The sequence below is a fragment of the Cariama cristata genome, unplaced genomic scaffold, assembly GCF_000690535.1.
Source record: "Cariama cristata isolate BGI_N322 unplaced genomic scaffold, ASM69053v1 scaffold6072, whole genome shotgun sequence".
Taxonomy (NCBI): domain Eukaryota; kingdom Metazoa; phylum Chordata; class Aves; order Cariamiformes; family Cariamidae; genus Cariama; species Cariama cristata.
In genome coordinates, this window is record NW_009605442.1 from 37,885 (window position 1) to 55,696 (window position 17,812).

General features: G+C 37.3%; 1 protein-coding gene across 1 annotated transcript in view; it reads left to right on the plus strand.

Annotated features, from left to right (window-relative positions):
• The window catches only part of LOC104158332 (AP-3 complex subunit beta-1-like), a gene marked incomplete at its 3' end in the record, with an annotated part of 73,133 nt that overhangs the window by 35,934 nt on the left and 19,387 nt on the right, over window positions 1-17,812 (plus strand). Inside the window, exons 12-14 of the mRNA XM_009695950.1 lie at window positions 1,629-1,803; window positions 10,484-10,556; window positions 11,421-11,527. Of these exons, the coding sequence (XP_009694252.1) occupies window positions 1,629-1,803; window positions 10,484-10,556; window positions 11,421-11,527 (355 nt within the window). The remainder of the gene's footprint in view (window positions 1-1,628; window positions 1,804-10,483; window positions 10,557-11,420; window positions 11,528-17,812) is intronic.

Here is a 17,812-nt window from a genome sequence, read left to right on the forward strand (position 1 = left end):
CTTATTTGTTGATGCAACTACAGCTTCTGTTCAATGGCCATGGAGGAAAGGCAGATAATTTTGTCAGTACCTGTGTTATACATCATGAAGAAGAAACTTTAAAACAGTATACAATAGTGAATTTTTATGTTTAACTCATTGACCTCAAACAAGTTTTTAAATGTTGTCATATTGAAACATAATTTTGATAGTACTGATGTTTTCAGCATGATTTTAATGGTCAGATATGCGACGTTAGACTGTTTTTGTGAAGCGTACTCTTGTTTCATTTTTAGCTTTGTAAGCTTCAAGTTTGCTGCTTTCAAAAAAAAATGCCTTTGACAAAAATTTGGGAGTTGATTTCCACTTCAGTTACATGGGTAGGCATTATTAGCATGGCTTAAAAGTTATAATGGATTTTTAATAATTTTGATTAAATTTGATTTAGGCAATCCAGTCCTGCGAAGTTCTTGGGAGGAGGCAGGCATTGCCCTAACTATTTTTCTTTCTGTCACGTTGCATTTTCCAATTCCTTTTCTCTGTATTTTCCCTTCTAAAAACATTCCTATCTCAAGGAGTAATGCAGCATGGTACATTCTTTTCTACTGCTCCTAAAGCTAAGCAAATATCTGTAACAACTTAATTTAAGTCCAAAGGGACTCTTAATAGTTGAGTGGTCTGGATTTGTTTAATTATTGTTGACCTTGTTACCCTCCAAGCACTTTAGTAACTGATTTATTGTCTTGGGGAGGAACCTGAATCAGGTGGTGTATGAAACACCTGATTTGGAGGTATAAAATGGTTGCTTGCAGATCCAAGAACAGAGTTTTTTTCTATATGTAATACTAACCTATTTGCTCCATGATAACTATTGGAAAACAATTTGCATTTCCTGTGATATTTCTGGGTAGTAACTCCCCCTGAGACAAAAGAGTAGTGATAGATACAGTATTATTAGAAGCAAACAAGGCAGATTTTAGTAATATTCAGTAGCTGTTAGCACAGGGCAACATAATCCAACATTGCCAGGGTGAACAGAACTTTACTGTGTGAATAATAGCGTCTCTGAAGTCTGTTAACTGTAGGGTACTCAATGTGACCAAAGATGTCAGAACATGGTAGCTTTTCTGTATATACTCTTTAATGGGTTGAAACATTTGTAGACATCATAGGTCTTATTTCTAGAAAAATTTATTTAGAAAAATTAATGAAGGAATAAATTCAATATCTTGATTTATATTTTTTTAAAGCAGTTACTTTGCAAAAACCTCTTATAACCCATCAAGATTCTGTTAATCATAGGTGGAATAATCTGAAAGTTTCTTTATATAAAAGGGTGTCTGCACTTCTTTCTGAAATGTCATAGGCTTGGTGCATGCAAATAACATTTTTAGTGTTTAATATGTTCACATTTATGCTTGGCTGATTTGTTGGCTTAGGTTATATGTGATGATTCATTGTGTAATGTGATAGAACGATTTTGTGTACCCTTAAATAAGCTACCACTTCTGCCATCTTAGCTGAGTTTTTTATCATGAAGAAATACTGAATTAAAACTCATTTAGTAAAACTTTGAAATGTTAACGTAGGATATTGCTTAAGCAGATTCCTTTGGTGGTTTTACATGTCTCTCTTTTTTCAATATGTAGTGATTCAGAGGACATTAAAAAGAAAGCAAAGGGGGTCTCCAAAAAGAGAAGCACATCCAGTTCCTCTGATACAGAGTCCACTTCATCAGAAGAAAGTTCTTCCGACTCCAAGTCAGAATCAGACTCTAGTAGTGACTCTGAGTCTGGAAAGTCTAGAAGTGCTACCTCTAGTAAGGTAAAATATGGGTTTTTAAAAAAAAACTAACTATAAAGTATTAAAAGATGCATCTAACCATCTATATGTGTTTCTTTCTGTGGGAATGGAGATGAGTAGTGGTTTTATGGATATATAAAAAAACCCAGAATTTCTGAGAAAAGTTTTTGACCTTTCATAAAAAGACCAATCCCAAAGTAGTTTGATAGTTTTTATAAGCAATTGGCAGAAGACTTGATCAAAGGGTAGAACTGAAAAATTGCAAAGCTTTTAAACCATCACAAAAAGAATTAAAAAATAGCAGTCAGTTTATACGCATGGCAGCAAGAAAAGAAGCAACAAGATTATTGAAAAGAGAGTATAGAGCTCACTATGCAAAAGCTAAATGTCCAGGTTCCTTAAATTCTTTTTCACAAAGAAATTGGCACATTTACTGTAAGGGCAACAAGCTATGGCTGATAAACTGTAAACAGCAATGGTCATATGTGAATGAGGCAGGGGGAAGTTAATTTTAACACTCTTGAACATAGAGGACTGTTACAGTGTACTATATTAATCTCTAGGATCATGAAGTTAGTTTCCATTTAAGCCATGCTGGATGCCTGCATTTATACTTGACAAGTTTCTGATGCTTGGTTATATTCAGAAGTGTAGTTGGATAGGGGGATGGGGGGCAGAATCATAGATATTTTCGTAGAATCAAAGAATCGTTTAGGTTATAAAATACCTTTAAGATCATCAGGACCAACTGTTAACCTAACACTGCCAAGTCCACCACTAAACCATATCCCTAACCACCACATCTACACATCTTTAAAATATTTCCAGGGATAGTGACTACCACTTCCCTGGGCAACATGTTCCAATATTTGACAACCCTTACAAGGAAGAAGTTTTTCCTAATATCCAATCTTAGCCTCCCCTGACGTAACTTGAGGCTATTTCCTCTTGTCCTATCACTTGTTACTTGGGAGAAGGGACCAATGCCCACCTTGACCCTTCACCAGCTTTATTGCCTTTCTTTGTACATGCTCCAGCTCAAAGTCACTCATGTAGTGAGGGACCCAGAACTGGACACAGCATTTGACTTGCTGAGTACAGGGGGACGATCACTTCCCTAGTCCTGCTGGCCACACTATTTCTGATACAAGCCAGGATGCCATTGGCCTTCTTGGCCACCTGGGCACACTGCTGGCTCATGTTCAGCCGGCTGTCGACCAACACCCCCAGGTCCTTTTCTGCCAGGCAGCTTTCCAGCCACCCCAACCCTGTAGCGTTGCATGGGGTTGTTGTGACCGAAGAGCAGGACCTGGGCACTTGGCCTTATTGAACCTCATACAATTGGTCTCAGCCCATTGATCCAGCCTGTCCAGATCCCTCTGTAGAGCCTTCCGATCCTCAACCAGATCAACACTCCCACCCAGCTTGGTGGTATCTGCAAACTTACTGAGGGTACACTCAGTCCCCTCGCCCAGATCATTGATAAAGATGTTAAACAGAACTGACCCCAATACTGAGCCCTGGGCAACACTGCTTGTGACCGGCAGCCAGCTGGTTTTAACTCCATTCACCACCACTCTTTGGGTTCTGGCCGTCCAGTCAGTTTTTTTACCCAGCAAAGAGTACACTCATCCAAGCCATGAGCTGCCAGTTTCTCCAGGAGAATGCTGTGGGAAGCGGTGTCAAAAGCTTTACTAAAGTCCAGGTAAACAACACCCACGGTCCTTCCTTCCTCCACTAATCAGGACACACTGTCATAGAAGGAGGTCAGGTTAGTTAAGCACAACCTGCCTTTTGTAAACCCATGCTGACTGGACCTGATCTCCTGGTTGTCCTCTACATGCCACGTGATGGCACTCAAGATGATCTCTTCCATAACCTTCCCCAGCACCAAGGTCAGGCTGACAGGCCTGTAGTTCCCTGGATCCTCCTTCCAGCCCTTCTTGTAGGTGGGTGTCACATTGGCTAGCTTCTTGTCAACTGGGACCTCCCCGGTTAGCCAGGACTGCCGATAAATGATGGAAAGTGGCTTGGTGAGCACTTCTGCCAGCTCCCTCAGTACCCTTGGGTGAATCCCATCCAGACCCATAGAATTGTGTGTGTCCAAGTGGTGTGGCAGGGCACTGACCATTTCCCCTTGGATTATAGGGGCTTCATTCTGCTCCTCATCCCTGTCTTCCAGTTCAGGGGGCTGCGTACTCAGAGAACAGTTGGTCTTACTATTAAAGACTGAGTCAAAGAAGGCATTAAGTACCTCAGTCTGGTCCTCAGCGTTTGTCACTATGTTTGGCCCTGCATCTGATAAAGGATGGAGATTCTCCTTAGCCCACCTTTTGGTGTGACTGTATTTTTTTTAATAGAAACGATTTTTATCATCTTTTATGGCAGTAGCCAGCTTAAGTTCTAATTGGTCTTTGGCCCTTCTGATTTTCTCCCTACGTGACCTCATGAAATCCTTGTAGTCCTCCTGAATTGCCTGTGCCTTCTTCCAACAGTTATAAACTGCCCTTTTTCTCCTGAGTTCCAGCCATAACTCTCTGTTCAGCCAGGCCAGTCTTCTTCCCTGACGGCTATTCTTTTGGCACATGGGGACTGCCTGCTCCTGCATCTTTAACATTTCCTTCTTGAAGAATGCCCAGCCTTCCTGGACCCCTTTCCCCTCCAGGACTGCCTCCCAAGGGACTCTGTCAGCCAAGCTCCTAAACAGGCCAAAGTCTGTCCTCTGGAAGTCCAAGGTAGCAGTTCTGATGACCCCCCTCCCTACTACTCTGAGAATCAAACACTCATTTCGTGATCCCTGTGCCTTCAAGCACCAAGACAGCCTCCACCCACAAGTCCTTCTCTGTTCACAAACAGGTCCAGCAGCGTGCCTTCCCTGGTTGGCTCCGTCACCAGCTGTCTCAGTAAGTTCTCTTCCACACACTCCAGGAACCTCCTGGACTGTTTCTTCTCTGCTGTATTTTATTTCCAGCAGGCATCTGGCAAACTGAAGTCCCCCATGAGATCAAGGGCTAGTGATTGTGAAACTTCTCCCAGCTCCTTATAAAATATTTTGTCTGCCTCTTCATCCTGGTTGGGTGGTCTATAGCAGACTCCCACCATGATGTCTGCCTTGTTGTCCTTCCCCCTGATTCTTACCCATAAACACTCAGCCCTATCATTCCCACTATTAAGCTCTGGGCTTAACATACAGGTCTACCCCATCACCTCTATTTCCTTGCCGATCCCTTCTGAAGAGTTTATAGCCATCCATTGCAGCACTCCAGTTGTGCAGGTCATCCCACCATGTTTCTGTGATGGCAACTATGTCATAGTTTTCCTGCTGCACAATGGCTTCCAGCTCCTCCTGTTTGTTGCCCATGCTGCGTGCATTGGTGTAAATGCAGTTGAGCTTGGCTATTGATCCTGCCACCTTTTTTGAGGGACAAGCCCTGATTCCTATGTGACCATTCTAAGGCGCTTCCATGGTTTCTAACACATCAATAACCGTTGTGACTTTGCTGCCACATGGCTCTCCATCCCCTGCCTCTACTCAGATGACAGACTGAAGAACGTCACTTGTGTACTGTACCTCACACATTGGCGTGCTACCCCCAGGCTTATGTGTAGCAAGCCTGGTTTTATCCCTTTCCCCCTTCCAATCTAGTTTAAAACTCTTTCAATGAGCCTTGTTAACTCCTGCACAAAGATCACTAAGGTGATTGATATGCTAACTAGCTTAATAGATTTTTTTGAGAGAAACCTGGTTTGAGCCCCGTGATGATAGGTGGATCTAACTGATGATAGCCTAGATAAGCCCTTCCAAGCTGGAAAGAAAAGCAACTGTTAACAAACTTTGAAAAACGTTATTGATAAAGTCTTGTTTAGAGCCCTTGTGTCAAAGTACATTTTGCAAAAACCACCCATGTTTAGTTTATTACCAGGAAAATCTTGGATTTCTTCTGCTTCCTACCTGACTTCTTTTCAGGCCACCCAGGAAGCAGACAGTTTCAGCGGGGCTCTCAGAAATGCCTGCTTTTGTTCTGATAGATATTTATTGGAAAAGCTATTGCTTATATTATTCTGCTACAGAGTATTCTTAATTTGCTCAGTGTGTGTCAGGAGATGACTCATTAGGATTTCCTTTCGTTTTAAAGAAAACTGAAAAGATTTTCTGAAATACGTATTGATAAGAGGAATAGTTAGTAGACTCTATTTTTATAGTTTCTCAGTTTGCCACACATTATAAACTACATTACATAGCTGGTGTTTTGGGTGGTGTTTACCATTCTGTATGTTTTGTTGGATACCATTGTCATGTTCAGCAGAATTTTCATAATAAATAAAGGTTCGATTACACTCACATATGAGGTTAATTTGTGCATACATGATAGCGTTTACTAGCATTAAAATACGTTACAAAAACTTCAGATTATTTTTCATGAATATATTATTAATGCTTCCATATTTTTTCTCTTGAAGAGTCATTTTGGAAAATCTGTTGTATTCACTGTAACTGAGCTGCTGTGAATAGAAAAGTCACTCTCTTGTACTGCAGTTTTTATATAATTTTGAAGTATGGGTAGTTTGAGGTGTTCAGATATATATTACACTGTAAGCACAAATACTGTATAGCTAAAATGCAGATTTGAGGATGATGCATGTGTAAGTAGGTGTCTCCACAGTAAGATTTTAAAATCAGCTGCTGTTGACCTCCTTATACAAGTATAATACAGTCACTCAGCTGTTAAAAACCCGATCCACTATTTAAAAAATATACAAAAACAAATTGTCTATCTTTCTGCCTGGTCTCTTTTCAAGTGCTAACACAATGGAAACAGTGGGTGATCTGTCAACGCGTTTGGATTGTCAGTGATGGTTTTGTATAAATATTGGGAGGATAAGAAATAAAATTCGCGCAGCAAAATATGATTTCATCTGCCTTTTCTCTGCAGCTCCATGGCTCATGCTGCGGTGTGAAATTCTCATTTTACACACTTTGCAGGCGGAGCACATGAATTATGCATTAAGCAAGAGAAATCTCCTGCTTCAAGTCCTATATGCATTTACCAGGTTCTATCTCTATTACTAAGATGAATTGCAAATGGAGAAATGTTTGATGGAATATGGCTTAACTTCTTTGTTTAATATTCTGCTTTTCCAGTAGTGGGCTCTCTTGGTAGGAAACTGTTTGGGTTATATTGTAGACTTAGTTTTAAGAAAAAAAAATGAAAAATTAGGTTATAGAGAAATGGCAGACATGTCAGAGCCTTTTTATTGTGTTGATTTGCAATGCAAAGCTTTTTTCATTCAATAGAAATATCTGTTGGTAGTGTTTGTTGCAGTCATTGGCTATTTATTATTCCTAGAAAGCCAATCAATTTTATTTTCTTGGAAAAACCAGATTAAAAAATAATCATGTTTGTAATAGGCAAGAGCCATGTAAATAGATTTCTTTGGTGTTTGGTACAGAATTTCATGCAATTAATATATATATGCATATATAGAAATATACATATAAATATGAAAATATTTGTGTTTATTTGTATATACAGCATGCATACACACATATATAAGTAACTGAGTATTTACTTAAGCTTGACACACTTGACTGAAGTAGAAAATATAATGTGATCATACTTTAACATTAGCTTTATCCTGATTTAGTTAGCTTCTGATTTTACATTTCCCAGATGGTAGAGTTGTTTTTTGGTTTTTTTGTTTGTGGTTTTTATTGTTTGGTTTTTTTTACATTAAACTGAGGTACTTAAGTACATTATTCTGATAAAGTGTGCAGTGGAAGTTTTTCTTATCATGTATTACCTTGATGTAATGATCTGTACTTGTGCCTTATCTTAGGACCATTTTATTTTATTTTGAAGTATAATAAATTCTCTTGAATTATTTTTTCCTCGTTTTTAAAGATGAATCACGTAATAAATTCAAAAGAGTATCAGTGCAGAAATGCGTTTCATCTTATAAAATTATATATCGAGTTTTGTGATATGTACTTAGTAACTACTTTAGAATGCCAAAATAAATAACAGGAAAAACAACTTGAAGCATACTATTGGTGTTATTTGTGACGTAGAATGACCTATCTTAATTATCTTCAGTAAACAGATTAACAGTAAGAGGATTTCTTGGCTCTGATTCCTAATTTTTTTAAACATCTTGATGTAGCAATGCTGCCATTGGCAGAACTGAAACATATTCAAAATTCTCATCCTTGTGCTGTAGCCTCTTGTGTGGGTGAACCACTTTTTATAGACTTTAATTGGCTGCATAATAAAATGGAATCGGGAAATCCCATCTCTACTGGAATAATTAGCAAATATAGAACTCTGGCTAAAAATAACCTTTGAACCTTAATCATGGTTGAAGATAGAACTGCATCTTGTGGATAAGTGGGGATAGGGAGTGAAAGAATTAGAAAATTGAGTGTGTTGTTTTTTAAAATGTATTTGCATTTTGTTTAACAGTGTTCTCTTTTAATATGTTCTGGTGTCTGAAGAGTTTGTAGTTTAGCAAAAAAGTTCTGATACATAGTTTATAGTAGAAGTGCAGGACATAGCAGCTAAACCCCTGATTCAGGGCTAAGTATGCACCAAATGGTGCTATAAAAAGACTCGGAATTCATTAAAAGAATTGTCATGAAATTGTTTCTGTGACACTCCATAGACATGAGTAATTCAGGTAGAACCTGTGGCTTATGAAGTATACTATTTATCTGTATTTCACAGATTTTTAAAAAAGTTAGCCGAAAGAAGCTTAATGACTTACCAGTAATCACACTGGAAGAGAAAAATGAAGTCTGGTAGTTGTGACCAAAATGGAGCTCAAGAGAGTGGGTTCTGCAGCAGCGCCCATTACTAATTCTGAACAAAACATAAATGGAATGGAATAACTTTAGCACCATTTAAAGATATTTTGTACTATTTCCTTTGTCCACAGGAGTTTTGTGTTTCACTTAAATCAGTGATGGTAGAGCACTCAAATACTACAGTGATAAGGACCATTGAAGTATGTTGATTTAAAAATAGTTTTTAAAATAGTGGTTTCCATTCTTCTCTGTCCACAAAATTGTTCTCCTCCTAGAATACTAAAGCACATCTGTAATGATCACATAAGTGACTATTGTCTATTTGAGCCATGGGTTTGTTGGAAGAAAATTATGAGCAGTGTCATTTTGGCTCAGGTCAAACCTGATGGTCATTAACATGAATGGCTTCAAATAACAAGAACATTAGCTAGTTTCTTCCATGTTGTTTAGAGGGAATGGTGGAATTTCTCCCAAAATTGTAAAAAAATAGACTCAGCATTATTGGTAGTTTCCAACTGACCATGAGGCTGAGAAACTAGAAGAAAGGGGATGCACCTTTAGAAAAGAGGGGTCATTTTATTCTGTGGTGATAGTAAAAGAAATTAATTCTAGCTGCTGAGTTTCTGAGAGGACTCCAGTCTCCTGTAGGAATTTGTGTCCTGAATGCCTGAAGAGACTGAGACAGCTTGCAAGAAATGCTCAAGAAATGGAGGCCCAGATTGGCATGTGGAGTTTTACTGATTTATTTAAACCTGTTCATTTATTAGAAAAGGTAAAAGAATAATATATGTATATGCGTTTGATTGTCATGTGCTGTTGAAGAGGAAACTGGTAGACTTGAAGGTTTACAGAAGTGTGACTCCTGGAAAGAGTACGTTTAAATTACTTGCAGTACTTTGGGTAGTGAGCGATGTCTTAAGGTCTAAAGGCAGTTGACAAATTCTCTGAAAGAATGACAAAGCTACCTGTCCGGTGAGTAAGCCTGAGAAGGCAAAGGCAGAAGCAGTTCTTCAGCTGATCCAGACAAAGGATGCTTGAGAGTGGATAGGAATAGCATGATGACAAACTGTCTGATGAGCATCCAGTGGGTAACATGTCCAGGTTCTGGCTACATCCAAAGAGCAGTCCTTTTTAGTCAACCACCCTATTGGGAGTTCGTATTGAGCTGTGACACACTACATTCTGTCCTGAATCATCACTGTCCAGACATCTTGTGTAGATATGACCAACACTCACTCTTACTAGATTTGTTTTGAATTCTTTATCTAGCTGTATTGAAAAAAAATTTGTTGAAATACTGTTTGCCAAGTCACTGATACTACTGTATTACTGCTCTACTTTTTACTGCCAATCCTTATTAACAGAACTCCTCTTAAGGCTAAAAATTGAAACTTTTTTTGTGACAAAAATCTACTTCTTGTTATTTGTCCAGCAATTAAGTAAATTCCTAGTAGATGAAGGGACAGGATTCCATACTCCTAGATAAGTGCAAATCACTACTTTCTTACTGAACGGATTTTGTCCTGTTTTTCATATGGAAACAGAAATGTTAGCACCCAAATCTCTTGTTTTCAAAAAAAATGCTTCTAGCTCTGTTTTAATGGTCTTAACAGAAGTGTCTGATCTGTCAGCAAAAGTTTTCTTTCAGTAGCAACTATTAGGAATATTAAATGAAAACATGGGCTTCAGAGGAGTAAATGTAACTCATATGTCGGGTTTAGGTTCAGCTTGCCCCTACAAGGAAGTCTTTCTCACTGGGTTAATTCTCTGAGTGCTGAGCCCTGAAAATGGATAAATTTTTGGTTTACAGCAGAGAAATTACACTTTGCTTTATAAAACTATGAAATACTTTTCTTTTGCTGATATGGTTAAAGATGAAATATTCATGTATTTTGACAGAAAGAAGAAAAACTAGTGCAAGATAAAAAAGCTCCAAACAAACAAGATGTGTTTCTCTTAGATTTAGATGATCGTAAGTATCTTGATTAAAACCTCATTTTTCCCATGGCATAAATTGAATTCGGTTAATTCAATGAATTTTAAATGTCTGAAACATTGATTCCAGTAATTTGTCGCAACAGCTTCCTGACAAAAAAAAAATTGCTTAGGCTATCAAGTTATTTTTAAGCACAATTATTACAATATGTGATTTTGTTTGTTTTAGAACTGAGAAATGGTTTCAAAATTTAGAATGTATTGGTATATAAAACATTTATTTTGAGGATTTTTGTATGTCTGGACTTGTTTTCTGTTAAAGTGGGATTATTTTCTCAGGTGCCAATGGGTGTGACTTGTACAACATCTGTGCAACCTATGAACCAATTGTGGTACTATAATAAGATGCCAAAACCCACAATTTTGATTGTGGTTTAAAATGGATTAAAATGTAATCTTGGAAGGGTAGAGTAGAGCTGGCACTGTTTTTTGGGTATGTTTTGTAGTGCAGTTCTTCAAGCTTCTATAGGTGCGACACAAGTTAGAATTGCATTAATATGTACTTTGCACATAACTTGTAAATGAAAATGTGCTACATAGTATGGATCAGACTGAAGGATAAAATAGAGGAGAAAACAGGAAAGCAGGAAAAATATTTTTTATGTAAATAACAAGTGGTCTATACATATATCAATTTTATTTATATTTTCATTGTTGATTGTGAGTATTGGGGCTATATGTCTGAAAAACTAATCTTCTGCTATTAAAAACATATATACAAGGATAAAATATTTAGATGAAGACATAAAACCTTTTTACAATTAATGAAAATAGCTCATTGTCCGTCCTAGTATTTTGATTTTTTTTTAAAGTTAAGTATCAATTGCCTTTTTACTTCTAGTCTGTCCTGTGACCACTCCTGTGGCAGTTCCTACAGCAGCTGTTTTGTCCCCAAGTTTAACAACAGACCTGAAGGGATTAAGTCTGTCGAGTTCATCACTCATTGATGTAAGTAGCCTTTAAAAAGTGGGGTGGGTGTGTGTCTGTCTTAATTAGAGCATTTCACATGTTTCTGAGGCATTCATTAAAGTGATTTTTTTTAAAGTTCTTTTACCTGTAAAGGTCTATGAAATTCTGGTTCAAATGCAAGTCTGGCAACTTTTTTTGATCTGTAATAATTAAATTCTGAAACATGGAGAGAAGTATGAGTATCGCATGTCTGAGAAGGATGCCTTCAAGGATTTTTAACCTTCTCTTTCAATCTATCTTTTTCTCTGCCTCAGGGAAACTTTAATTCAGAAATTAGTTATCCAAACTATACAAATCTTTCAAATCTAGTTGCTACACTATCAAAAATAAACTACAAGAAAATCACATACCCGTTAATCCTCAGCCTGTTTGTTTACATACATGCCTGCAATTATGACATTTTGCTACTTGGAAGTCATTTTTCATGAGTATACAAAGCATAACCCCTGGGTGCAAATAAAAAAGGTATAGATTTATAATCAGTCGTGTATCAGGGTGTGTCATGATTCATTCTGTTAGTGCTTTCTGCTTTGTAGCACTTTCCATTAGGGAATCTCAAAACTATAGGTATAATTAAGGTTAACAAAGTTATGGAGATAGAGGGCATTCCTTTGTTGGGGGAAAGGATAGTAGTTTGTGTTCTTTTTTTGTGTGTTTTTTTGTTTAGTCATTTTGGGCGTCCAATTTATGTTCACAATTGAATAAGGAATTGCAGCAGTACAACATAGGATACTTATCCTTGTGAAAGTGAATGGGAGTGACCAGAAAAAATACTGGAGGCACAGACGTTTTTTAGCCTAGCCTTGTTTCTAATGAGGCTGGTATATAGAACCTACAGTGCAACTTCAGTAATTGGTGTTAAAGTACTTTGTGCTGGCTTTGGGATCAATATGTTTTCAAAATCAAATAATTCTTAGATAAAGGAGCTACATGAATGATTTGACTCAAGAAATAAAAGATCTTAGCTGATGATTCAGTTTCATGTTTAGAGGCTTTAAAATTTGATGTTCAAAAGGTAGACTTTCAGATAATGTGTTGGATATTAGCCTTATCTACGAAAATTGTCATGCAACTTAAATTTCAAGCAGAGCAGTAACAATCTGTGGACATGCTGTCACTTTACCTGATGTGTAGTCATTCACATGTCACACAGTCTGAAAATGCCAGAAATTCTTTTCCATGTTATTTTGCAGTGCAATATGCAGATTTAGGTGGTAAGCCTGAGGTTAACTACAACTGTGTTGTTATTCCTGTGATTGAGATCCTACAAATTCTTCTTTGCTCTCCTTTATGGCTTTGACAGCTCAAAACACAGGCAATCATCTGTTTTCCTGGCTCTGGGTTAGCTTAAGAATGACTCTGATGTCTTTCCTTTACTTCATAATTACCATCTTTGCAGGTAGGTTTAGGATAGCAATTAGTACTGTCAGATGCTTGAGAACACCCCCTGTTTGCCAGTGTCTTTAGTCCTTTCATCATCTACAGTACCTGAACACATGTTCCACTCCCAAATTCATGCTTGCTTTCCTCATGATTGCCACTATACATTTGTTAAATTCTTCTCCCCATTCTTCAGAAGGTAGCTACAACGAAATAGAGGTGTTAGATAGAAAGAGCTAGAAGGTGTAGACTAAAGAGCGGAAGAAGTTCTGCATGAAAGGGTTGATTCTACAAAATACCTCCTTCTTAGTACTGCTGACTTGCTGGTAAAACATGTAACCAGCAAAGAAGCTAGAACATTTCCTCATATGCCCTGCTCTGGAAACAACCCAAATCACATAAGAACTAATTGTTGCAGCCTGGATAGTGATGACATGTTTGGGGCTGTATTCTGTTTTCAGATCTAAGCTCAACTCTCATTGCCATTCATAATAATTTTACGTGCACATGAGGTCCTTTGCTGAGTTTTGGGCACCAGGAAGCAACAAAAATTAAATGCTAAGGTTAAAAACTGTTCTTTCAAATGATATCCTTATATAGTAAAAAGTCCTGCATGCAAGTAGTTAAACAACTATTGTCACATGTTGTTCAGTGCCATCAGGTAATTTTCAAAAAATGAAAATATGAAAACAGCTTTTAAGACTTTATGTGGGAATGTCCCTCTTAAAATTGTATTTTGAATTTAATCTGTAATGACTAATTCTAAAAATAAGGAGGGTAGTCATACTTCAGAAAACCTTTTCTTCCTTCAATGGGAGAGAAGATGAATTTGACTGTAGGGCACATGCCAAACTAACAGTGAGAAATTAATTTATTACTAGGCAATGGAGAGCATGGAGTAAAAATAGATAAGTACAGTAGATGACCCTAATATCAAAGAAATGTAGCAGCCACTCATCTTGGAATGTCAGGCAGTCTATTATTCAAATCATTCAGCACTGTAATTAGATACAGCTTTTAGAAAACTTGTAACTCCAAGTTCATAGCTACGGGACATTATAGAAAGCATAAATACAAGGATAGTTTTACAGTAATGGTGTGGATCTCTTTAAACCTACAAAACCAAAATATCCTTGAATAGAAACTACAGTGCACAACCTGATGCTTTGTCCTGTGGCTCATTTGTTTCTATGGTTCACATTTACCTATAGCACATTTCACCCTTGTATAAACACACATGCATATTAGAGTTTGTTCCAGGAAAAACAAAATTCTCTGGTAATTTATGGATAACTTTCTTCCAAGTGGATGCAAAACATAGTAAATCCTTGTGCATGCTTCTAGTGTGGTCTGGTATACGTAGTCCATCTTTGGATGGCTCAACTGGACCAGGTAGCTGAGGTCACCAGAGGCTACTACAGGGGTTATTGGGGTGTGAACGCAAGAGAAGTCAGACCTAAGTGGTTGGGGAAAGACTGCATTTGGAGTCAATTGAGTTTTGGATGGATACATTTGCAGACTTGAAAGATACTTGAAGATGCAGTGCCAATGAAAAATAGGAGGCGAGAGAAAGATGCAAGCTGTCAGTATAAAGCAGTTCTCTGAAAACACTGGAAATGGGTGTTTTCCCCTAAAGGGAGGTTATAAAGTGAGAGAAGAGGGAACTGAAAGCAAAACTTACAAATGACATAAGGACAGGGATGGTTATAACCTGCTGCAGGAAATAATATTTTGAGCAGCAGTGGTGAGAGGAGTAAGAGGAGAGCTATGGTATCAAAGAGAAGTTGAAGAAGGGAGTGATCATCTGTTCCTACCTTTCACACTGCTGATGAGAAAAATAGCTAAACCAGCTGTTCTTGTCTCATTAGGATTTTAGATGATAAAAATGTACAAGCAACTGCTCTCCTAAATGTGTAGACCCCTGAGTATGCTGCCTATGATAATTAACCGGTAAAAAATGACACATACTTTAAAAAATAAAATTAGTGAGAAGGAAATACTGCTTTGGTAGCAAGAAATTTGTTATGATTGAGAACAGTGTTAGTGGAAGGGAGAACTGACAGCTGGATATGGGCTTTAATGGTAGCAGCAGTTGGATGGGGCAAAAAGTGTGTGGAAATACTGCCTGAGTTGAGTATGATTTGAGAGGAGATTGTTTCCCCTGCCCCAAATAAGAGGATAATTTGGGAAAAAAATGAAGGGTGAACAACAGAAGTTCATGATAGGAGCATGTAGCAAAAGAATGGAAAACTCTTATAGTGAGGAGGTACTTATAAAAATATTTGATGTGACAATTTAGTGTTGCCATTAATTATTGTACATACGGAATTATGGTATAATTGTAGAAGTGGTACCGCTTTACTTACTAACGTTTTATTCAGCATGTTCAGTGTATTCTCTTGATAGTAGCTATTACCAATGGTGTGTTTGTATTGTTTCCTACTACTCAGAGTTCCACAGAAACTGTTCAGGAAGGAAGGAGTAAATCATCTTGTTTGCTGTCTCATGTCCTCTACAGAACTTTTGACTGAGATCCACTTTGAGAACTTCTTTAGAGTGGTGATGCATAGAGCAGAAATAATAGCTTTTGACAAAAGTCAGGGTCGAGCTGCAGACCTGTCAAACCAGGTGATAAATACATTTAATTTCAAATTGAGCACACTTACAGAATTCCTTGAGAAACAGTAAACATGAACTCCCTCAACATTGAACTGGAGATATTTTCAGAATGGCAGAACACCTTAAATGGTATTTTAATCTCAAAGTTGTTGAGGTAGTCTTTACAGGGGGAAACTTTCGTATCATTTAGGTTGCTTTGTCCATTTAGGCTGTTTGTGGTTCCACTAGCAAGTGTTAAGACTGCCTCTGAACTATATTCTTTTCATGTGTGAAGGATCTCTTCTTAGAAGTACTGGGAACACAAGGATTGCAATAATGGACTATATGGTGTCTCTAGTCTGGTATGCCGCTTGCAGGAAAGGTTAGCATGAGGTGCTTAAGAATTTGCAAAATCCTGCAGTGAAGACATGAATAGTAGTTCTTCCAGATAGTTATTGGCATGCACTCAACTTCATGAGTTTTATTTTTTCAGAGCTTTGTTAGCAGTAATTATTCTATAACTAGATACAGTTCTCATTCATATAAGCTCTGGTCTGCGTTCTTACCTCAGGAATGGCTCTATCAGAAGAAACCTTGACTTGTTAATGTCATGGAGGAGATGTAGTGCAATCACTTGTGATAGCAGAGGACTGTGTGCAATGGTTTGACTAGATTCTTGGTGCACTTCTGCCCTGTGTTCTCAGAGAGATTTTGGTCAACTGTCATTGTTTTTTAAATAACTGGTTTTATATTTCTATAAATATATCCAGTCCCTCTTAGGACACTTCTAAAACTTTTTACTCAGACAAAAGATGTTTCTTTTAAATGGATTTTCAGTGTTAGCCACGTCTTCTCTTCTATCAGATGGTTTTGTGATTTTGTGTTAGGATAACACAGGCATATGTTATCCTTCGTATCATTTTATTTTTTATAGTTTACCATTTACCCTCTTGTTTTTTAGCTTTGTATAAAGAAATGTCTTATCTTTTTGGTGTCTCATCACAAGAAAGCTTTTTCCTATGCATTAAATGTTTTCATTATACTTCTTCTGAAGCCCACCTTTTTATAAAAAGATTGAAATTTGGAAGGTTTGCTGAGGGGAGGAGAAGGAGGAAGTGTGCTGCAAGATAGTCTACATGTATCCTATTCCTGTGCATGTTTATAACTTGTTTGCATTGTTGACCACACTTGCACATTGAGCAGAGATGTTTTTGGAGTTCTGCATCGTTTTTTCTCCAGCTTCGTTCTTAAGATGGTGCTTTTTCCATGTGGAACAGTTTAATCTGCATTGTCTCCATTTTCCCCTGCTCTACACCCTACAAGGTCTGGAACTAGCATAAGGCTTAATTTTTACAAACTTTTTAGTTTTTACCACTTTTTACAAGTATCATATGTTAGTGGCGTGCCTGGGAAAGTTTGTACTTATGAAGCAAGTAAAAAGATATAGTCTTAAATTTAAGAGTTAAAACCCAACTTTTTCTTAGTGCTGCCCAAAATTCAGCTATGCAGCTGATTAGGTGTGACTGATGCTTGTGGGAAGGTGGCGTGGTCCACTGGATACAGAACTGGGTGTTACATATGGAAAATTAGTTCTATTTTTGGCTTACTGCTTGCTGTGTGATCTGGAGGGAGTAACTTAATCTTTTAGTTTTCCATCTGAAAAATGAGGATAATGATGCTTACTCACCTTGGGAAAGCACTTGGAAATCTACAAATGAATGTAGCTGCTCATCAGCAGATATTAACCATTGCCAAGACAGAAGAAGGAATGAAACAAAGACCTCCTGCATACTTAATTTTATTTTTCTGTGTTTATATAAATTTACTGTATAAGAGGGTGTTCTGAAATTGGTAACATTGTATATGTGTTACATCAAATATTTTAAAGTTATAATGTTCTTTCAGAAAATGCTTCCACATACTTTTAAAAATTATAGCTAGGAAAAAAAAAAACTGCTATGACACTATTTTTTAAAGTGTCATTTCACCTTTAATTAGAAATCCATTTGTCCATATTTGTGATGTTTATTAGTATTCAACTGAAAAATACCCATCTTATGTTCATTAAACACTTTAATACTTAACAAGCTCTACACCTAAGAATTAAGAAACTTTAACTTCTTTTCTTTTAAATGAATTAAGGAATTTAATTCAGAAGTTCAAACATGATCCTTCTTCCGAGTCAGAAACAGGTTTCTGATAGAAGAAACTGGCCTGAATAATAGTATGTCCAGTCTGAGAGGTGTATTATATTATTACTATGTATAATCTCACTGATTTAGTTGA